Consider the following 24,445-nt stretch of genomic DNA (forward strand, 5'->3'; position numbering starts at 1 on the left):
TAAATAATTTACCTTAGGCAAAATGTTTCAAAATTGGCTTAATAATTTACCTAAAGACCTTGCCTAAGTGTTAGAAAAGAAAGGAATAAAAAAAATAGGTTTTTCAGGCCCAAAAAGGCTCAACCGGTCAAGGCTATGGCCAACCGGTCAACCGATTGAGGAACCGATCGACCGGTTGAGGTCGTCCGATCGAGGACCAGTCGAGGAAGGTTAAAAACCTTCTCTCTCTCCCAGTAGCCTTCTCTTCCCAGTTGAGGTGATTCCTTTACCGGTCGAGGTCCAGTCGAGGTCCGGTCGAGGACCGGTAGAGGTCCGGTCGAGGTCCGATTGAGGCAACGGTAACCTGTCATGCATTAAATGCTCTAACGGCTAGTGAACCGGTCGACCCTTAACTCGATCGGACGAGGTTGCCTTTTGCTGATTTTGACTCCCGAGCTTAGAAACCTATAAATTGAGAGCTCCACTTCATTTATTGATAAGAGAACACTTGCATTCAAAGCCCACCTACCTGTTCTTGATCAAAAAGCTCTCATTTCTTTCATAGTGCATTAAAACACCACTTGCATATCCTTTAGTGCACTCTTGTTGTCATCCTAGCTTTGTCTTGTATTTGAGCCATCTTTAAGCTAAGTTGAGTAAGTATATTTTGTAACAATCTGAGTGATAAAGCTTTCAAAAGGGTTGAATCTTAAAGAGGTTGTGTAAGAGCCCATTAGAGCCGGAATCCAAGTGTAAGAAGATTGGAAGCTTGGTTGAAGCTTCAAGTTAGTGGAACCCTCACTCGGTTAGAAGGTTGAGGAGAGTGGACGTAGGCAAGGAAGTGTCGAACCACTATAAACCCGAGTTTGAATTCTCTCAACTCTATCTCTTTACTTTGTTTATATTTTGTTTAATTTTGTTGTGATTGAAAAGATTTTAAAAAACTCAATTCACCCCCCCTTTTGGGTGTTTTTCTTAACTAAACATAGCCTTTGTTTTCTCAATATATATATATATATAAAGTATGCATAAGAGCATTTTAGTAAAAGCATAAAGTTGCTCTAGATCTTACTAATAGTATTTCTAGACTGAGCTAATTAATTAATTGGAGTTCAATAGAACTAATTAATTAATTAGAAACTAGGTGGGTTGGATTAGATGACTCAACCCTTATTTGGGCTCAAGTCAGTTAAGTCCAAAGGGAATCCTATATAAACCCCTTTAAGGGTTCAATGTTTAGACTTTTGCCTCCTGTCTTCTAGAGAGAAACTCTAACTACTCTCATGAGAGAAAGAGAAGTTCACCCTTCTCTTAGTGAAGGCAGAGATTGGATAGAATGCCAATGGGTGGAAGGTCATCGAGTAGACGATATCTATGTCCACAATATCTTCATCAAATTTGATTTGATTTAAGAATATCCAAATCATAGGTAAAAGTTTCCATCTCTAGATCTAATTTCTTTAATGGTTTTTATATCATTCTTTTTCGCTACAATAGATATAGAGAAGCCTTTTAAACTTCAAAATTATCTTATAATTATCACATATTTGAATCTTACAAGTTCAGTCTAATTTGATGAGTCCATTCCCCATCTAAAGAACTCCATAAATACCTCTTTCTCTTATCCTATCAAATAGGCCATCAATGCAATCAATTTCTCTTAGGGAATTTGATGGCATTTTCTTTGAGCTTTTAGATTTCGGAAAGCTAGTGTTTGCTCAACAACATCATGAGGAAAATAAGGTTCACTTAAGCCTTGTGAAGGAACAATATTATAGAAGGTCTAGACTTTTGCTCATTTAAGTCATTTTTCTATAATAATCTTATAAGAATAAATTCCCAACATTAGGGTTAAAAATTTACCCATATCTAAACCATTTTGGTAACAAATCCATAGCTTTGTCGAAAAATGTAAAAAGAGAGTTGGAACTCTAGTTTTATGGTCTAACACTTTACAACTGGTTAAAAGAGATAAAAGTTCTAAAACTAAAAGAGTTTGCAATAAATTTTATGTTGGTAGATGAGACAAAAAATATCTTTAATGGAAAAGAAAATCAAGGGAATAAAAGACAACTAATAACACAATCAACAAACAATTGAAATTTAAAACAATTATTAAAAATATAATTAAGATAAACATATCTTTTAATAATACATGACAATGACCCAAAATCCAAAATGAAAAGGGTTTTTAATATTAAAAATAAATGAATAAATATTCTTATTTTTTAATAGTTTTGGAATATTTTCATTTAAAAATAATTGTTTTCAATTTAAAATTTTCATTTTTAATTAATATTTTTAAATAAGGTTTGAAAAGGTTCTCCAATTAATATTTCTTATTAAAAGTAAAAGAGTGCTTGAATATTTTATTATTGAGTTAAAAGTTTAAGCAAATTAAACCATTATAACAATATAAAAAGTAGCTTATATAATTTTTATACTTAAAAAAATTATCATTGCAAAAAAGCAGCTTATATAACTAAAAAATGATCGTTTTATTTGTTTTAGAAATGATTTGTTAATATATATAGATTTATTTTGCATGAATCATAAATTCCCTGATGATATTCAAATGTATTTTTGATTTATTTTGCATGAATCATAAATTCTCTATGTTATTGAAATGTAGGTAGAATTATTTTGTATGAATCAATAACTTTATCATGATCTTTCTCCATTAATAAATAAGCTACTTAATCTCAATTATGTACTTTTCACATAAAACCTTAGGACATTAGGTTTTGTTTGAACTGATGTATAACTTCAGATCCTTTAAGAATTTAATAGTCCTAAAACTTAGATATTGAAGGAAATTAAAAGAAAAATATTTCTATCACTTTAGAGATTATCATTATCCAATATTATTAAAATGGGGTAATTTAGTTTTATTAAATGTTTATATTTCACGAATATAATCTTTAATCATTTCTTAGGATATATGTGAATACTTCTAATTTTTAAAATAATGGTTACTCTGAATTACCCTCCAGGAGGGTTAATAACCTACCGGGATTGATTAAGGGAATTGCTTAGCTCCGAGGGTTAATAACTCTATTTTGTTTTTGAATGTTTTCTACCTTTTCAGATATTTTTCTGGTATTTAAATGGTGTATTTTTATATCTTAATGATTCATCATTTCAATGAATGAATGAAAATTATTCATTAATCCAACTAAAATATTTATTACTTTCTATATAAATAAATAAAGTGTTCAAACGGTGTTATATTTATATTATTTTTATATATATTATCTCATGATTTAAAAATATAAAAATAAAAATACTTTAAAGTTAATGAAAAATCTATTTTCTAATCTTATTTAATATAAATTTTCATTCATTTTAACCATGTCATCTTATATGAAAATAATTGTAAATACACCAGGCAAGTGTGTCAATATTATGCATTAAATTTCATCAAAATGTCAATTTTAAATATAAAAAAATACCACAAAAAATAATTAAAAAGAATGGCTAAATAGGTGTTTTATAAAACTAAAAATTAAGTAATAAAAATCTCTAGTGTTGAAAATTAATATTGTTAGTGCTAAATTAATTCAACAGAAAAGCAATTAGTATCATTTAAGTTTTAAGTTTGGTATCATCTTAGTTTAAAATTGTGAATTTAATTTAATTGTTTGACAATGAAAATGAGAATGATTTGTTTTGCAAAATTAACCTTACACTCATTATATGAAAATTTTTAAATATTTTTCTCAAATTACATATATAAATAATGCATTAATCAATAAAAATCATCCTTCAATATAAAATATCATGTGTATTACAATTTAGCCAACTACTAGATGATTCATTTACAACTTGCTCACATAAATTAAACATGTAACTTTGATATGATTAAGCACGTAAATTTGACTAGATCGTATTCCAAGTCCTCTAAATTTTATTGATGTCAAATCTCATAATTTCATATAAAAAATTATCATTATCAAATTTGTAATAAAAAAAAATCATTATTAACTCTTGTTTCTTTAATGTAAGTTATGTATTACTACACAAACAATAACAATATTTCAAAATACAAAAATAAATAATAATAATAATAATAATAATGACATGAAAAAGTTTTTATTGTACTCTTTTTTTCTTCTTTTTGTAAGTTATACTAACAATAAATTTTGGAGCTCTTTAATAAAATCCTTTAAATGAAAGAATATTCTTACAAACCAATCAAATTGAGTTTACATAAAATCCTAATTTTATTATATTAAAATTTTAAAAATAAATAAAAATAATTATCAAAATACATACATAAAGATAGAAAATATAAAAAAATAAACAAATAATAAAATAAAGTTCTTATATTCTCCCTTTTAAAAAAAAAAAAAATCTTCTCTTTTTTTTTTTCCTTTTTCCTCTAACTACACGAAACAAGAAATTTTGAAACTTTGTAATGAAAAAGTACAATTTTAATTTTACTATGTTAAGTAATTAAAAATAAATGAAAAAAATCGTCATGGTATGTATACATAGTGATACCAAATTTCAAACTAAATAACATGAAAAAATAATTCTTATTAATCAATTAAATAGAAATTATTTAGTATTATATGCAAGAATTAAAAATGAATAAAAATAAAATATTATATTTTAAAATAAATTCATTATATGTGAATCTAATAAATAAATTAAAATAGATATTTTTTTTAGAATTTGATTTTATTGTATTAATGAAATAATAATAGAATGTTTTAATTTGAAAGAAATAAAATTTTACAATTTCATAAAAAGGGATAAGGATGGAATGAAAAAGTTCTAAAAAATTATAATTCATTGACCTTATTTTGCTACAAATGATTAGAAAGTTAAAAAAAAAAATGCAAGATTCCCTCCTCTAAAAAACTAATTTTATGTGTGAAGAAAAATAGATACAATAAAAAATTAGATAAACTTGAATATTGAATAAATTTTATAAAATATTTGTTTGTTTGTATTTTTAATCTTATTTAATGTGATTAAAATTAAATTTATTGAAATCCTAATATACATAAAATAAATCTTGAAAAGAAAATTAATTTTTTATAATTTTGTATTTGATTTTTTTTTTTGTGGGTGTGGACCCCGCATTCTGCTCGATGCTTTCTCACTCGATGGCGAGCTCGATTTTTATTTTGTTTGGTGAAAATTTGATTTTTAGAAAAAGACTTGAAGTTGCCACTTATTTTTATTTTATTTTTAAAAGGAAAAATAAAATAAGAAATAAAAACCTTAAGTGCGACTCCTAAAGGAAAAAACGAGTCTGTGAAAAATCGAGTCTAGGTCCGAGGGTCAGGTTACTCATTGGGAAGGTACGATGGTGAGTCGTAGCATCCCTCTAAGCCCATATACATACGGTCTCTACTAAACGAATTAAGGAAATTGTAACAATTAATTAATTAATTATAGATACCAAGAAAAATAATCAATATACAAGTCATGATGAAAATTCATATGCACAAAAACAATTATGAAATCTAATTACAAAAATACACAAAATAAATAATAAGAGGATTATGAAAAAAAATTATTAAATTAAATAAATAAAAGATATTAAAAAAAATTTTAAAGAAATTTCAAAGGATTTTATTAAAAATGATTTTGAATTAATGATTTCCATTTATTTACTTATAAAAAAAAATCAATTTATTTTCTCAATTTCAGTTGTATTCGATTTTCAAAAAAGCTATTTACACTTATTGTATCAAAAGAATTTATTACAAAATTTCAATTTGGGGACAAAAATTATTTTTACTTGCTTTTACTAGAAAATAATGAATTTTTACAATTTTATTTACAAAAGTATTTAGATTTATTTTCATTTAAAAGAGTGATTTTTATAAATTATTTAAAATGACATAACTTTATTTGCAAAAGAAATTTTAATTAAAAAGAAAAACAAACATTTAAATTCTCTATTTCTGAAAAACACTTTTAATCCCATTTTAATTAAGGAAAAAGAATTCATTTGAAAAAATATTTTTAGACAATTTTACTAAAAATTAATTTTTGGAACAACTTTATTTACAAAACAATTTTTGGACAATTTTTATTAAACAAAGAAATTTTTTAACAATGTCATTAAAAACAATTTTTCCAATTCTATTAAAAACAATTTTTTTTTTTTATGAATTTTTATAAAAAATAAAAAATAAAAATAAAAATTCTTTATTAATAAGAATATTTTTAAATTAGTATTTTATTAGAACATATTTACGAAATTCTTCCTCTCATTTAAACAAAATTTCTAATTTGTTCGGTGTTCAATTCTGTATACACTCAATAAATATATACGAACAAATATTTACAAGAACTAATTAAAATAAAACCAAATAAAAATGTGAAATAAAATATGTATCCAAATAAACTTACAACAAGCTCCACGTGTCATCAATTCGTACTAAGTCAACAAGATTGTAAAATGGGTCCATGCAGAAACAAAAATAACACAAATATAAATATCTAGAGATGTATAAAATCTCAAACAAATATTCAAACCCAAATTCCAATTTCAAATTAGTCCCATAAATTTCGTCAATTATCTTAACCCAGAACATCCAAATTAATAACCAAAAATATAAATACAATCAACCAAACCTAAAATTGGATAAATTAAAATAAATTCTACTATACCTAAATTTAATATTTTATAATCTAAGCATAGTTTAATATATACACCACAATTGTCCCATGTCCAAATTAAACAATTCAAATCGGTCAAGCTCATATCAAATATTTAAATAATCCAACAAATCTCACCCATATTATGGGCCCCAAAATTCACATCAGTTAACAAGCCCACATAAAAAAAAATACATGGTCAAGAGAAATAATATTTCAAGCTCAATCCAATAAGCCCAAACAAATAACAACTAAACAATAGGCTCAAGTCCAAATAAACAATATACAATTGATATAATCCAAATATCCCCAAATTAATCACCAAATACAATATGCTCAAAAACCCACATTAACAAATTTCAAATTAATTCACTAACAATAAATTAAATCAAATTACGTATTAACTTACCAACAATAAATTAACTCATTCAACAATTCAAATTTCACAAACAACAATTACTATTAAAATAAAATAAAATAACAACAATAACAATAATAATAATAATAATAATAATAATAATAATAACAACAACAGAAACGGATGAGATGGGAAGGGTCGTCAGCCGGTAGTGGCTCACCGGCGGCAACTGGTCGGTGGCCCTACCGGCGACAGTGAGGGTGGACGGGCTCTCGGGAAGCAAAATAAAATAAAATTAAAATTAAAATAAAATGGGAGGAAAAAAAATGGGGATGGAGGGACGTCGGAAAAGGCGCCGACGGGAGTGGGCATTGGGGTCATGCTGCTGGAAGGGAAGTGCGGTGGAGTGTTGTGAAGGAGGAAGAAGATGGAGAAGGAAAGAAAAAAATCTAGGGGTCGGCGTGTGGGAGTTGAGGGGAGCAGAGAAAAGGAAAAAATGGGAAGATTACCGAGTGGGGTACCGGCCAGTGAGAGTGAATGGAGGGGGGAAATTGGGGAAAAAGTCTTGGGAATTGGGGGGGAAAGGGGGGGCGGGCGGGCCAAAGGGAGTTTTTTTGGAGGAAGAGAGAGAAGAGTGGGAGGGAAAAGAAGAAAATAAAATAAAAAAATAAAAGGGAAGAAATGAAGTGGTGGCCGGTGGTGAGTGTGGGAGGAGAGAGAAGAAAGTAGATGGGTGAAGGTAGGTGGAGGAGAAAAGGGAAGAGAGAGGAGAGAGGAAAAATAAATAAATAAAATAAATATATAAAAATATAATATAATATAATAATAACAACAAATAAAATGAATGAATAAAAATAAAAAAATAATTTATAAAATAATAAAAACTAAAAATTAAAGGGTGAGTGGATAAAAAAAAATACATGTAATTGGGATTTAAAATTGGGACAAATTTTGAAGTATACAGTGGGTTTGTTTAATTTTGAAATTTATTAAATGTTTTAGATTATTAGATTTAATCAAGTAGTTGTTAATTCATGAACACCTATACAATTATTCAAATATATGTTATTTAATTATTAATAAAAAAATATTTTAATATTTGATATTTTATCAAATTTTTTTATTGATAATTAATTTTAGTTTAATAAATATTTAGACTTTTAGGTTTAATCAAGTATTTATTAATTTAGAGATTACTATGTTAGTTTTAATAATGACATTGTACTTACACATAATAACTTTTAAATAAAAAATTTATCCCAATTTATATTTAATTGTTTAAGAAAATCCAAAAAAAAAAATTATTAGTGAAATTATTAACTTTTTCTAAAAGTTCTATAGCAAAATATTTTAAAAAATTATTAAAAATGTTTTGTTCACATTTCTTAAAATATTATTTGAATATTTTTTTTTTTATACACTTGTAATAAAATTTAGGACTCTCTTGTCAATGCTTTTTTAATACTTTTGTTATTTAATTTATCATATTATAAATTTTCTTTTCTTTTATAGTTAATACTTAATATCAATAATTAGTTATTTAGTTATTTTATTGAATGATATCAATGGTTTCTAAAACATGAAAATTTATCTATATTTATTCATTATAATAAATCATTTTTTTATTTTCCCTTCAAACCTCCTTATTTTAATACTATATATATATATATATATATATATATCACAAAAATCACATCGGGATTCGGGATAACCTTTCAAAAAATAATTTAAATTTATATTCCATTTTCCATCTCTATTTTTTTTTTTCCTTTCTCACGCTTTTTATATTTTCTTTTTAGTTTCATAATAACCAAAAAAAAAAACTCAATATTTTCATCCACAAATTAAAGAACAAAGTACCCCGTAGAAAATCATAGAACCATCCTAATCGCACAAGAACAATTTCTCCAAAAAAAAAAAAAAAAAATACATTAAAGAAATGATAAATAAATTATATATATAACAACAATTATAAAAACCTAATTTTAATAAAAACTAAACTTCTAATAGAATTAAGATTTCAAATCTTAACAAAAACCAAACTCAAACATTTTTAACATGCGAAGGTGTAAAAAAGTGGTTACATAAACCATCGGGCTCTAAAGATATGCATGTAAAAATTATCATAGGCTTCTCTACGTCTACACAATTGAAGCGAAAAGATATTTTAAAACTTATATATAGACAATAAAAGTTATGGCCTATTTAACTTTTCAAGAACAATTTTCTTTTTTCCATAACAAAAAAAAGACACGTTATTAAAAGAAATATATATATTTTTAAATAACATCTTTTAGTTATTTTATATTATTTTCACTTTATTTTTTAAGATTATTTTATAAAATAATTATACAAGCTTGTAAAATAATTAAAAATAAAACCATGAATATGAAAATTATTTTTAAAACATATTTAAAAATATTATAAATAAGTTAAAAACATTTTAAGTTCTCAAATAAAATTTGATTCTACAAAACTTCAAATAACGGTTTTCGAAAACGGTTATTTAACCGGACCTATATTTGTGATCTAAATGTTCCCAAATGAACCAAATTTATGTTTAAGTAATTTATGTTTTTATTGAATTTGAGTCTATATTATAAAATAAAAATAAAAATAAAAAAATCAATCTCGATAAAATTTTATCGATTTGAAGTTATAACACAAACATTATAATGGATTCTACATGAAAATAATGGTATCTTTTAAACGTTAAAACTAGAATAGTGATTACAAAAACAAAAATAAGAAATAATAAAACACTAATAGCAATACTACCCCCATTAGAATTTTAGTTAAGCTTTTTCTTTTTTTAATTAGCGTTTGATTAAATGTTAAACAACAGAAATTTTCACAATAATGAATAAAACTACGAAATTTAAGGTTGTACAAGCAATCGTTAGAATGGTTACTTGCAAAAAGGAAATTCTAATTGCTAAGTCAAATCTTAGGGAGGTGTTTAACCGTCTACCAAGTACCAACGACCTTCATATACCTTTTCAACCACCGCTACCAAATTCATGAAAACTATACCCCAAAAATTCAATTGCCCCTAACCTCAAGAAATCATCCATCCCCTTTGTGATCATCAATCTAGTGCATCACATGGTCAAATGGACAGTCTCGATTACATTCTAGATTGCTCTAGTTTCAGTTGATCACCTAAACACTTCAAAATAGAGTCCTAAGATTTCAGAAATCGAATGTTAACAATAACAATATAAGAACAACAAGCAAAGGTTAATCCCAGATATGAAATTAGGTGATCTGATCATAAACAACCTTCACAATATATATACATGGATGCATAGTCTCTTTCTCCCATCTTTAGGACAATATCATCAGTAATGGGGAAGGGGGTGGTTCTGGGTTGTGTTCTTGTGGTTCTTGGTTTTGCACTAACGTGCAGTGCTGCTACCTTCTATACTGTGGGGGATAGCTCTGGCTGGGACATCAGCACTGACCTTGATACATGGGCTAAGGACAAGAAATTCATAGTGGGTGATGTTCTATGTAAGTTTGCATCTACCTGACTGATTTACCATATTTTTGTATATAAACATCATTCAGAAAACCATATCAGAACTTGGTATTCCTAGACTTCATACTCAATTACACAAAGTTACCATGTCAATTGCTGAGAAAGTATATCTATTATCACATGTAATCACTTCCTCAATATACCCAACATGCGCATCAATAAGCAATTCAAAAAACAGGTGCCTAATCATTGTTTTTGTTATGCAGTGTTCCAATATTCATCATCCAACAGTGTGAATGAGGTCACAGAAGAGAGTTTCAAGGGCTGCAACATGACTGACACCCTACAAACAAGTAGCAATGGGAACACATCAATTCCTCTGAACAGGCCAGGTGAGAGGTATTTTGTCTGTGGGAACAAGTTACACTGCCTTGGAGGGATGAAGCTTCAAGTAAATGTACAAAAGGACCCTGCAGCTTCACCTGCAGGTGCTCCCGAAGCATCTGAGGGTTCTCTTCCAAGACCTTCCTCTAAGAACAACAACCCTGCTGCAGCTATTCCAGATTCCACAGGGTTTATCAATGGTGGAATGGTTTCTCTTCTATCAGCTTTTCTGGGTTCCATGGCTACTTTGTTATGGATCTTATAAACCTACATGGCTGTTTGAAATTGTCCAGGTTGTTTCTGATATTTGAAGGGGATCACTTCAGATACTCTTATTTTGCCCTGATATTTGCCTATTTTGATTTTTTGTCTTTTATAAAATAAAGATAAAATAAAAGAAAAAAGGAAAATGAAAAAAAGAGAAATTTGTTTCTTTCAAGGATATGTTAATTTTTTACTTCTAATTAAAATTTTCCCTTTATTATTTCACATCCAAGTATCATTCAAGATCATTTTCCAACCAAGTCCCTATATCATAAAATTTGAGATGTGAAATATTAGACACAGACACACACCTGGACCTGACACACCTATACCCAAACCCATATAGCATAGGATTTTGCTTACCAAGGGCAAACTATGAACTAAAAAAGGATTCCAATTTAAGATAAACTTAAAGCTAGTAACAAACCAAGAAATGAGATATTCACTAGCCTCATCAAACTCATCTATCAACCATTGTTTTCACCCACCTACACAGATGACATAGTGAGTCGTCAAGTTTGCACATGGTGACTCCTAACTTGTATCGTCTTAATATCAGGATGTCATGCTATTTGCTATGCAAGGTAAGAAACAATTGGTAAGGCAAGCAGTTTTACCTTCTAATTACTTTCTTAAGGCCGTTTAGATTCCAAGAAGAACAAGATAAACTAAAATGAAGTCAAATTGAAGATCAAAATCACATCTTTCTTTGATGTGAAACAGCAGATCTAATATGGAACCATATGAATGATTCCCCCAATACCCTACAGAAGATAACAATGCTATTATCCTTGATTTCAGTCACAAAGAAAGTACTAAGAAAACAAACTCTTGGTGCCTCCTCCAAATTGTTGCAATGAGAGAGTAAAAAACAAGAAAATAACATTCCAGACTTATAGATGTGGATTTCATGAATGGGAGAGTCGAAGATGGTAGGAATCCAAAAGTTTGAAGCTGCAATTTCCTGAAAATTATAATAGAATTGTAAAATGCGATTGAATCCTCCTCATTATGAGGAAGAAGAGAGAATTGTTTCACACTAACAAATGCACAGGTCCAAATCTCTAGAAGGGGCAAGAAGCAAACAATGTATATCAAGTTGACCTAAGCAAAAGCCCTAACAAATGTATTTATATCTTATTCTATCACTCATTTTTATTTTTTCATTTTTGATAAGTAAAGCAATTGTATTAAAAGTTTATACAAGGCCAAAAAAAGGAGGGAAAGACAAAAAACCAACCCCCTCTCTTCACTTACAGCCCAACCAATCTATGAAATCTAAAAGGGACAAAGAATTAGATTCTATATGTACCCTAACCCACTCCAAAAACATGTACAAAGAATCGTGTGGTCTATTAGTTCAAAATATTCAAAAGCTCTTTGATTTCTCTCCTTCCATAAAGTCCAAAATAAGCACAAAGGCGCAGCTTTCTAGGCCTTCTTCCCAACAAAGGCACCCCACCAACTAACGAGGGCATCCTTGTTTGAGAACAACATCGCCCATTGAATATCAAAAATAGCCAAAATAAGGTACCACAACATGCTTGCCTTGGGACAATGAACGAGAATATGGTTTGCTGACCCTTCTTCACCCTTACACAAATACCATCTATTTGGAAGACTCCAAACCCTCCTTTTTAGCTGGTCCAGAGTAAGAATTTTATCCTAAAAAGCTTCCCAAGCAAAAAAGCTAACTTTCATAGGCACTTAAGGATTCCACACCAAGCTTGTGGGGAAACCTTTTGGAAAACAACCTGCTAGGGAGGAGTAGTAAGATTTGATAGAGAACATGCCCTCCTTCGCCAACCATCAAACTATAGCACTGATCATGTGCCCTTGCAACCTTCTAAGCAAACCTTCCATCTCACCTAACTCCCAATCATTTATCTGTCTAGAGAACACTGGGTTCCAGTAACCAGTCTCCCCAACCTGCTCCTACAACTGATCTACCCAAGCTTCTTTATCAATGGCAATTGAAAACAGCTCTGGGAATGTCACAGCTAAAGGTTCCTCCCCAAACCACCTATCTTTCCAAAACCTCACCCTTAAGCCAATTCTATCATAGATCCCCTTCCACCTGCATCAAGTCGCCTACCATCTATCACTCATTTTTATTAAAAATGATTATTTTAATTATCCATTTTTTTAACACATTAATTGTCCATACCATAAAAAATAACTGATACAGTGAATATCTTATAATGTCTCTCGTTCATCTTGATTGAAATTATATGATCATCCAACTCTTTAGATGGCAATTTTCCATTTCTGTTAGTTATTGTTTCTAATTTCACCAAAATTACATTCCATAAATTTTATCCATATTTTCTTCAAAGTAACAACACCGAAGGAAGGATTTTTATTGTGTGTCAATGGGTAATAGGAGAAGAGTGAAATTCTGGAAGGATAAGTGGTGTGGCAATGTTGCTTTGTGCGAGTCTTTCCCCTATTTGTATGCCTTGGCGGATTCTAAACAGGATGGTTGACAGAGGTTTGGGATTCATCAAGTAAGGTAGGGGGATGGAATCCTCATTTTTCAAGACCTTTCAATGATTGGGAGGTGGATTTGATGGAACATTTTCTTTCAACAATTCAAGGAAAGAGGGTTCTTGTGGATTTGGAGGATAGGATGCTTTGGAAGGAGACTAAAAGTGTGGAGTTTTCTGTTAAGTCTCTTTATGGTGCTTTGGAGACAAGGAATGCAGCCCCTTTTCCGTGGAGGGCATCATTTGGAACCCTTGTGTGCCTTCCAAAGTAGGCTTTTTTGCTTGGGAAGTATCATAAGGTAAGGTCTTAACATTGGATCAGTTAAAGAGGAGGGGGTGGACCCTAGCCCATAGATGTTTCTTGTGCCTTGTTGAAGAAGAGTCTATAGACCACATTCTAATTCATTGCTCCAAGACTAAGGTTTTGTGGGAGTTAATTTTTGCTCTCTTTAGGGTGTTGTGGGTTCTTCCTTTGTTGGTTAAAGAGACTCTTCTTGGTTGGAAAGGTTCCTTTGTGGGCAAGAAGCATCTAAAGGTGTGGAAGGCAACCCCTTTATGCCTCTTTTGGACGGTTTGGAAGGAAAGAAACAGGATTGCTTTCGAAAATGGGGAGTTTTCGGGTCAAAGATTGAAAAATTCTTGTGTTTGTAATTATTAGTCTTGGGCTAAATTGTTCATAGATGTAGGTTCTTTATCATTGATTGACTTTTTTGATTGGTTGGATTCTAAACGAGGGTGGGTAAGTTCTTGCAACCCTTCCTCTTGGCTTTCACTTTGAGGCACCTCTTGGTATGCTTTGGGCTGTCTTCTAGGCACCTTTTTCTCTTGATATATAATTTACTTTTGTCTTTTACTTCTCAAAAATAAATAAAATGTATACATATTTTCAAACCTGTTCTAAAAAATAGTTGTTAAGAACTATTTTCTAATGTTTTGTAGAACAAAAATCTTATTTGAACACATGAAATATTCTTAACCTATTTTTCTATCTTTTAAAATAATTTTTAAAAATAACTTTTATGTGTATTGTTTCGTTTTCAATCATTCTCCATATTTGTAGAATTATTTTTTAGAAACAATCTTCAATAAACAAGTAAAAACAACTAAATTATTTCTCACCACCATCCCTGTTTTATATTAGAATAGATAATTGTTTGTTGTTTTCTGGTTACCAAACAGTTCTCTGTTTGTAAGAAGCATGTTTTCTATCTTTTTGTTCTTCAAAATAGAAATCTGTTATTTTTTATAGGTAAATGCACAAAGATATATTAGAAAAAGGGTTCTTGAAAGGCAACCCAGAGCATACAGGGAGTATACAAGCGTCACCTAAAAAAAACAACAAAAACACAAGCACTCACTGCCCCTCAACAAGAACCAAACCATTCCACAAAGTTAAGGAGCCTACAGCTATAGAAGATTTAGCCCAGGATAAAAGATTACAAACAAATGAATTTTTCAATTTTTGAATCGACAAAACCTCATTATCAAAGACTATCCTATTTCTTTCCTTCCAAACCGTCCAAAATAAACAAAGAGGGACTGCCCGCCAAACCTTTCTATGCTTCTTGTCCTTAAAAGAAACATACCATCTTAATAGAGTGTCTCTAACCGTAAACGGAAGAACCCAATTAACCCCAAATAGAGAAAACACAAGATCCCACAAATTCTTCGCCTTAGAACAATGAACAAAGATGTGATTTATCGTTTCCTCTTCAACACAACACAAGCAACATCTGTTGGCTAAAATCTAGCCCCTCCTCTTGAGTTGATCTTGAGTAAGGACCTTCTCCCAAGAAGCTTCCCAAGCAAAAAAAATCACCTTTGTAGGAACATACGGACTCCAAATAATATTGCACGGAAACGAGACTGCACAGCTATGAACAAGAGACTTATAAAGTGATTTTACAGTGAAAATCTCATTTTTCGTCTCTTTCCACACCATCCTATCCTCCACATCAGCATCCAACCTCTTTCCTTGAATGGACGAAAGGAATCTCTCCACCTCCTCCACCTCCCAATCATTGAAAGGTCTAAGGAAGTGGGGAGTCCACCCTCCCTCTTCCCCCATTGGGTCCCAATAGTCCGCTACCCGCGCATCTTTAGAACCCACTAAATCAAACAAGGAGGGAAAGGCCTCACAAAGGGGCGTGTTCCCGCACCAAATGTCTTTCCAAAACCTCACCCTTTTACCATCCCCCACCGAGAATGAAACATTATTGAGCAGTAACAAACCTTCCTTGCTGATCTCCTTCCAAAGCCCTAGTGCTGATTTCCTTCCAAACATATCTTAGATTTTGGAACCTAGATTTCAGGACTAAGTGGAGAGTGCACACATAGGGATGTCTACAATAAATTAGTTTGCAATGTTGATTAGAGGAAACCCTAGTGCTGATTTCTGCCTTTAAATGTGCTCAAAAAGGTGAACATTGTCATCTTTTCTGTTTACCATAGCTGTGAAACATCCTTAGCAGGTTAATTTCTAGGGCAACAAGTTGCAGATCATGGTTTCTCAATAGAAATAGCCTGAGTTTCCCACTTGCAATAGAGTGGCTACAACACATTTACTATAATGGCCTTCAAGGGCATATCAAACTACTGAAAAATGTTAACAACAAGAACTATTTCGAAATATTTTTTAAAGTTAATACCACAAGTGCAAACTTCATGAATGCACGTGGGTAAGTAAATTCAGGAAACAGAGATGAACAGTATTGTACTCACTACAAAGTAGATTTAAGGTGGGAACTAAATTTTGATGGATCCTTGAGAATGGTAATAGAAGGAATCTGTGTTGAATTAGAAATTTAAAGTTGAAAGAAAAAAAAAAAACCTAAGCGAAGACCTTGAAGCAACAATAGATCTTGTAAACTTAACCCATTAGTATAGCAGCAGAGAGAAGCACTGATAATCAATTTAACAGAAAAGTGAAGATATTATAATTCAAAGAGACAATGATTAGAACAGGAAGCTTATAGGTCAAATCCAGATGACCATAATAAGTTTGAAACCACATAGAGACCACAAGATTGGATCCATTTAGCTGAGATGCAAATAAAGATGCAGATAGTTCCACTCTCAATAAAAACGATAAAAGAAGTTGAAGTTAATTCCAAAAAAATCTGGTGTTACAGATTCATTAAGAAGCTTGAACAGTCACTTTTCCCAACATTCACTCTAGAAACAACCCTAAAACTTCACAAACAGACCCCACAAAACATAGCAAATAAAGGTTACAATCAGTGTTAAAACCAAAAAGTGCCAGTAATAATCTATGTTTTGTAAAGCCTTCACACCAAATAAAACCATTACCCTTCTTATATCGGCTTGATCTTGAAGTGGAGCGAGATAAGTGAGAATACAAAACACTTCAAATCCTGCAAAACAATGGAGAAAGTATGTGCCTGAAGTAAGAATAAGCACGTACAAAACTACACTGACACCCAAATAAACTACAATTTAGTAAAATAATGACACCTTTAGAAGAGAAAGGCATTTGATCCTCACCGATGAGAGAGTGATTCCTCAATCACTCAAAATTGTTAAATCAGGAATTTTTAGTGATTTATTTTTTTTAAAACATGCTCTCCAAGACAATGGCCTATGTTCCATGGGATAACAATACATAGGCTATCCTGTCTCAAATAACTAATGCAAAACAATCACTGAAAATAACATGAAGATGCCAATTTTATTGCATGATGTGGGCGTGCCTAGATGCCCCTGAAATGAACCTACCTAGGAACAAGCTGATTGAGATCTGGATCCAGTTTCTTTTTCCTTTAAATAATTTTGGCCCTTCCTATAATGTAATCCATGTTCTTGCATACCCATATGTGCATGAATTTTTATGAAAGCATGCTTGAGTGCCCAATGTAGCATAAGCATACATGAGTTTTCACACTTCCACCATTGAGAGACCACCCCTAAGATAATCAACTCCTTTTCATGCCCCAAAACCATGCTCAAGCATTACTCTTGTTCCACAACCACCCCTCATCCACAACCCTAAAAGCACGTTGTTTCCTATCCTTAACCACCATACCTACCTCTGAAATAGGCAATGGCACAGATTCCACCTAAATTGAGGTGAAAAACCAATCAGCCCCAAAGCCCACTAAATCAGATGCTGGGAACCTGACCAACCATAAAACAAAAAGTCTCACCCATCAGTGATCGTGTTTCATAGCTGTGGTTTCATCAACAGTAACAAACCCCATGTATGGTCCTGACAACAATGAAAAAATCAAGACATCAATAGGGGAAAGGTAGACCAGGAATCTCAATCCCCACCCTGTCAAAGCACCAAACTATTGGCATCGTAGACGCAGAAAAATGAGGCTTGTCCCAAAATCACTAAAGATGGACAACACACATGCCACTCCAAAATCTTCAAACAGTACCTCCCAACCTGCCACTGAGCAACCCACTACTTCAACCTCCTACAATTAGGTAATAGTTTTGGAAGGCGCTAGATGCACCCAAAGTGTCCTAATACTTATTACGTGTAGGCGTAACTCAAATCCCAGGCCTGAGGTGAGCACAAACTAAGTTGCATTTGAAATTTAACTGAACTAACTTCACTAACTTGAACAGCAATCTGAATTTGACCTAAATGTTATTTGAACAAGTAAAAGTTAAATCTTGGTCTGAGTGGGGATAGCATTTTAAACATGACCTTTTTCTTATAGGCAAATAAAGTGAGGATATAATATAAAAAGTGCCCAAAGAAATAGCGCACCAAAGCATAAAAGACGAATACAACACGTTCTAAAAGGCACAGCTAAAAGAGAGAAAACACAAAAGTACTCCCTCCCTCAATGAAAAGCCAATAATCGAAAAAAAATCAATTAAAAGCATTTTTTTTTTTGTGATAGGTAAAGAAAAGTCATATATAAAGTAAAGAGGAGACACTAAAAGCAGTGCCTTCAAAGTATATAGGAAGTACACAATAAAAGCCTAAAAGCCCAACCCAAAGGGGGAGGGAAAAAAAAAAAAAAATACCTGCCCTTACTTAGAGCCTAACCAATCAATGAAGCTAACAAGAGAAATTGGGTCCTTATCTATAGACACCCTAGATCAAGACCATAGAATAAAAGCATATCTATATACAACTCAACCCACAAGAAAATATTGCTAAGAAAAGTGCTTTTCAGACTTTGGTCAGACTGCTCCTCATTTTCAAAAGAATCTACAATTCCTTTCCCTCCACATTGTTCAAAAAATGCTTAAGGGAGCAGTTTTCTAAACCTTCTTTCATCTTTTTCCCATAAAGGAATCATGTCAACCAAAGAGAATCGGTTTGACCATGGAAGAAAGTACCCAACAAGATACACCAAACAAAGAGAACAACAACCGCCACAAAACCCTTGGCTTGGTAAAGGAGGATCTAATCAATGAATTTCAACAAAAACTAGTGCAATTATACAAAATTTCAATATACAGTCAAAAAATTCAATGATTAAAAGTATTGCAAAATACAAAGGAAAATAGATGAGTTACACCTCTCCAACAACGCATGCACCTTGACAAGCGAAGAACTATCACTGGGAGGCATTGCTCCTTAGGCCTAGGCGCACTTTAACAATTTAAGCTTAAGATCATCTCAATCCCCTACACCTCTCACCCCATACATAAGTCCCACAACAATCAGATGTCTGTTGCTTTCTGGGGTTTCACCAAGCTAGAGTAACCCTTATCCCATTCCACAATCTCAACAAATACACCAACATGCCAGCACTCAAACCAATAAGATCAAAGCTCTTTCAAGTCAACCTAAAGAAACCCCATTCTTCCTTCTCTCTCCACTAAAGATATCCAATGAAATCACCAAAGCACCAACCAAATAATGAAACATCCTATTCAGATGCAAATGTCATCAATGGTAAAAGAGTTTATGGCTAGGGGTTGAGGGATGAATAGAGTGAGAGAAGGATGGGTACATAGCTACTGTGAAGGGTTGTTTTGATCAAAATAGCTGAGACATACTAAATAGACCTGAAATTGATTTGATGAATCAAGGACCATATCATTTCATTTCTTGGTTGAGATTTTGCATGAAACCATTTTGGCTGGAAAAAACAAACAAATGGACAAACAAATTCCACAAGCTTTCCCAACCCTAAACCACTTTTAACTTTAAGCCTTCAAAAATTTCCACAATCTGTTTTCTGAAATTTCAGCAATAAATATATATATTTTCCCAATCAGAAACAACAGGTTTATTGTGTGATTGCATCATAAAAATTACAAGAATGAGTTATCCTTCAGAGGTGAAGGATAACAAAAGATGAAGATGAAGAAAGGAAACAAACACTCTAGAAAAACCAAAATCCCAATTGCATAGGTCAAAGAACTTCTGAAGGAGACACAAATGCCCTATATAATTTCAGCAACTAATCATCATCACGTTGCATATTCTTGCTATATTATGTTTCTAAACCATAAAACCCTTCCTTCAACTTTTCACAACCCTGAAAACTTTAAACTTCCCTAACCAGGTGCACTAATAGAGTGAACCCAAACACCATTACTGAGTCATATGTGCTGTCAGTTTTCGTAGCAACAAATAGATGTCCATAAAAATATTTTAGAATAAGCTATCATGAGAATGGGCTCCACGCACTCTGCCTTCAACAAGTAATGAACTGTGATGGAAAAGGCACACTGTTTCATTGAACTTCACAGCCAAGTTGCTTTTGTAAACTGAAAATTTAATTCACGTCAATCAACCTGTTATTGATATGATAGGCACAGCCCCGCCCGCTCATCCAACAGATGACATGGGGGTTTCCCTTCCTCTTCAAGTTCTTCCACAACATGCCCAATTTGAATCCTAAACAGTTGATATTGATCGGGATGCCAAATGGGAAGTTATGAAGAAAGCATTCAAAGCACAGAGAAAGATGAATCATGAACACAATACTAAAGACAAATCAATCTCATGGCTGACAGCTCTTTTCCTGATATTGGTCCATTCATTAGTTTGATTTCTAAATAATTTAATGGTACAATTGAAGATGATCTTCCAAGTTGCATTCATGATTCCTCCAAAAGAGAGCATCAAGCCAAATCAACTTCATGATTTCACACCAAATCCACTCCCACCCCAAAATTTTTCAGGAACAACATAATGAATGAAATGCAAGACCCAAACCTTTGTTCCATTGCAAAGAAACTAAGGAAAAGTAAAATTTAAACTTTAAAATTGTTACTTGTCATTTGGGACCAGCAAAAACAAAAATTTAACCTGATGTACGGCCATTTAAATTAGTTGGATTAAGCTCCTAATTCACAACACATAAGATCTGTAATTTTATTCCTTTCTATTTTCCTCATTTTTTGTAGTGCCTGAAGTAATTTTCTTAGGAATCACAGAATAAAATACAAAAAAACACCAATTCCTCAATGAGAAAGAGAACACGAAGTTAGTAAGGCAACTCATATAACCCCAGCTTCCATTCAAAAGCAAGACAAAGCTTTGACAAGCACATAAAAACCTAGTCAAAAATAAAATAACTTTTCATCTATTTGTTGGCATGTGTGATGAGGAGGAACTGGCTGAAGCCTATGACTGACCTGAACAAGATAATAGAAGATACGAAGGCCTTCCGGATCTTTGCTGCTCTGAACATCAATTAGTGATCCAATCTTTGAAGTGGTAAATGATATGTGTTCATTCCCCATCACAATCTCAAGCTCTTGCCTGCCCACATTGTCTGGCTCTGGCCAGTTGTTATCATCTTCCTTCATAATCTACAGAAACACAACCCCACTGTCAACAACCAATTTTTACAAACAGAAAACAAGAACCAATTTTTTCAAACAGAAAGCAAGCTTAAATGAAAGAAGAGCAGACACTCAAATCCTTAAGCAGGACTTCAAGAAGAAAACCAACAGTTTCTAAAATCAGAATTTTATTTCTCCTCCCATATATCCTAAGGAAACAAGCAACACAAAGAACCCGAGGATCATGGGAAAAAAAAATGTTTTGCATGAGTAAATAAGGGCAATCAGAATTTTATTTCTCCTCCCATATATCCTAAGGAAACAAACAACACAAAGAACCCGGGGATCATGGAAAAAAAAATATTTTGCATGAGTGAATAAGGACTTCCACCTGATTCACAAAAATGAAAACAAAAAAATAAATCATTTAACCTTCAGAAAGCTATAAACCCTAACACTCAGTTTAATTGCTAAGAAACGGTTAAAAAAAACTAAAAAAACTATTGAAGTTTGATACTTAAAACATTTATTTATTTTCCATCCATGATGAAAAAATAAATATAACATCTCTAGTGAACTGATCCTAAAACATACAACCCATGTGGCCCAGCTAATCCCATTTTCAAACAAAATCGGACAAAACAAATTATGAGATGCAACGTACCACTAGAGGAATTAAACAACCAAATTTCACAAATAGAAAACAACAATATATACAACAATTTTTTTTTTTTTTTGATCAATAACAATATATACAACAATGTATACCACAAAATCCTAAAATGATAATTGAATGAAAACCCCCAAAGGGGTAAGGCTTAGTACTCCTTTTAGCTGCTTGGAATTTATTGGAAAAAATGGAGAATAACTAAACAACGAATTAGCATCCCAACAAAACAGAAACCCATTTGGTTCACTTGACTCCTCCCTTAGAAAAACACCCATAAATTGGCATATCATTAATTTCTGCCCATTTTTAGGGTTTTCAACTTCATAATGTTCTCTTCAATTTTCTTGGTAGATAAACCATGGGAAAACAGTCGACACACTAAAAACCATAAAAATGCTAAAAACCTAAAAACCTAAAAATGCCACAATCTGTAAACCCTAACACTCCACGCCGCTGCTAAGAAACTGCTAGAAAAAAAGGAAAGAAAAACCCAAAAAAAAAACCATAAAAATGCTAAAACCCTAAAAATGCCAATTGAATCAAACTCCTATGAATCTGTAAACCCTAACACTCCACGCCGCTGCTAAGAAACTGCTAGAAAAAAAGAAAAGAAAAACCCAAAAATAAATAAATAAATATCGTAGGTGGCTCAGTGGAATCCCATCTCAAATCGAATCGAATCAAATCAAAACAAAACAAAACAAAATCATTAAATTTCTGGTGCAATATGAGAGATATAGGAGGAAGGAGGAAAGAAGACCTCGCTGTCGGAGATGATGCGGCGGCACTCCCTGAGGACGGCGGGGTTGAGGAAGACCTCCTTGCGGATCATGGTGTCGTTCTTGTAGTTGGAGTTGTTGGCATAGCGGAGCTTGCCGTCGGGCCTGAACTCGAACTCCAAGAACTCGTGCCCGAACTTCCCCTTGTGGCCAACGTAGTACCGGAGGTAGAACTCTCCGCTGTCTTCCCCTGTCGCCATCTCTCCGTGGGATGCAAAAGATGGAGAAAAACGGCTGATTCTTCCTCAGGAAAATGCTTTATATTGTGAATGGGCTCGAGAATAAACTGGTTAATGGGTTTTGAAAAGTCAGGTTGGGTTTAAGAAGAGTTATTTGATTCAAGGGGGGTTTTTGATATAAAGTATAAACTCTCTAAAAGAAATAGCCTTCTATGGAGTAAGACTCGTTTGGCAGCTCTTTCTAATATTTTAAATTTTTTATTTTAGAAAAATTTGAAACAATTCATAAAATCATTATCATTCTTGAAAATGTTTTTCCTTTTAACATTGAAAACAAATAAATCATTTAAAAAATATTTAGGATATATTTTAAAATTTTAAAAAATCATTTATAATAGTTTTCGGAGAAGCGCTTAGTTTTGGTTCTCCCAAACACTATTATAGAAAAAAACACTTACATTGTACATGAGAATGAAGAATAAGAATGATGTTTGTGTCAATAACTTCATTTAAATATAAATGAATTTGGTGTTTCTAATTCTTGTGTTTGGATAAACTTTAAAATATAAATTTGGAATGAGAATGAAAAAATAAATTAATTAATAATAATATCCTAGTTTAAAATAATTTTTTGTTTTCATTTAAAAAACTTCACATGTTGAGAGGGGTTTTCTTTTTAAGAGTTTATTTGATAATAATTTTAGAAAAAAAAATTAGTTTTGTAGCACTTGAAAACAATTTTTTTGGTAAAAATTTATAAGAATTAAAAAATTTTAGAAGCACATTGTGTGTTTGTTATCCTTCGTTCCCGGTTTTTTAAAATAAAGGGAAAATATAAATAAATTAAAAAAAATCGAACATGATATAATTCTTCTTCTTCCTCCACAATCTAATATTAATACTAAAATCTTCAAATATAATATTCTTTTAAATTACACACGTTTTAATAAATTTCATTTAACTTCTCTAAAATTTTTATTAAACAAATAAATTATATTTGATACATAGAATTTATTAATTTTTAAAACTAACTTTAAGCTCAAAAATTAATTTAATTAGTATTACAAAGTGAAAACTCACTAATATTTAAAAAGTCATAGATGAAAATTCATTTTGAATTACTTGGCTAGTTTCTTCGTGATATATAATCATATTTTTACAATTTCTCATTTTACTAAGAAAATAAATTTCAAATCAAACAAGACTAAATGCAATAGTGTGGACCCCGCATTTCGAGCTCATGCGTTTCCCACTCGATGGCGAGCTCGATTTTCATGTCGAAAAATGATTTATTATTGATTAGGAAAAATGACTTGGAGTCGCCACTTTGTGGACCCCGTATTTCGAGCTCATGCGTTTTCCACTCAATGGCGAGCTCGATTTTCATTTAGAAAAATGATTTATTATTGATTAGGAAAAATGACTTGGAGTCGCCACTTATTTTTGTTTTATTTTTAAAGGATAAACAAAATAAGAAAGAAAAACCCTAAGTGTGACTCCTTGTTTTGGAAAAGGTGGT

The 24,445-nt window shown here is 31.6% G+C and overlaps 2 protein-coding genes across 2 annotated transcripts; one reads left to right on the forward strand and one right to left on the reverse strand.

Moving 5' to 3' along the window:
• Window positions 1-9,978: 9,978 nt before the first annotated feature.
• Window positions 9,979-11,262, forward strand: LOC100252930 (mavicyanin). Its single transcript, XM_002281250.4, has 2 exons — window positions 9,979-10,471; window positions 10,706-11,262. The coding sequence occupies exons 1-2, from the start codon at window positions 10,306-10,308 to the stop codon at window positions 11,086-11,088; spliced, it is 549 nt and encodes a 182-aa protein (XP_002281286.1). The 5' UTR covers window positions 9,979-10,305; the 3' UTR covers window positions 11,089-11,262.
• Window positions 11,263-11,751: 489 nt separating this feature from the next.
• Window positions 11,752-23,140, reverse strand: LOC100263147 (protein mago nashi homolog 2). Its single transcript, XM_003633973.4, has 4 exons — window positions 22,729-23,140; window positions 21,149-21,325; window positions 16,883-16,947; window positions 11,752-12,051 (listed from the first exon to the last, which is right to left on the reverse strand). Exons 1-3 carry the CDS (start codon window positions 22,945-22,947, stop codon window positions 16,888-16,890), a joined length of 456 nt encoding a protein of 151 aa, XP_003634021.1. The 5' UTR covers window positions 22,948-23,140; the 3' UTR covers window positions 11,752-12,051; window positions 16,883-16,887.
• Between the last annotated feature and the right edge of the window lie 1,305 nt (window positions 23,141-24,445).

The sequence above is a fragment of the Vitis vinifera genome, chromosome 16 (genome assembly GCF_030704535.1).
Source record: "Vitis vinifera cultivar Pinot Noir 40024 chromosome 16, ASM3070453v1".
NCBI classification, from domain to species: domain Eukaryota; kingdom Viridiplantae; phylum Streptophyta; class Magnoliopsida; order Vitales; family Vitaceae; genus Vitis; species Vitis vinifera.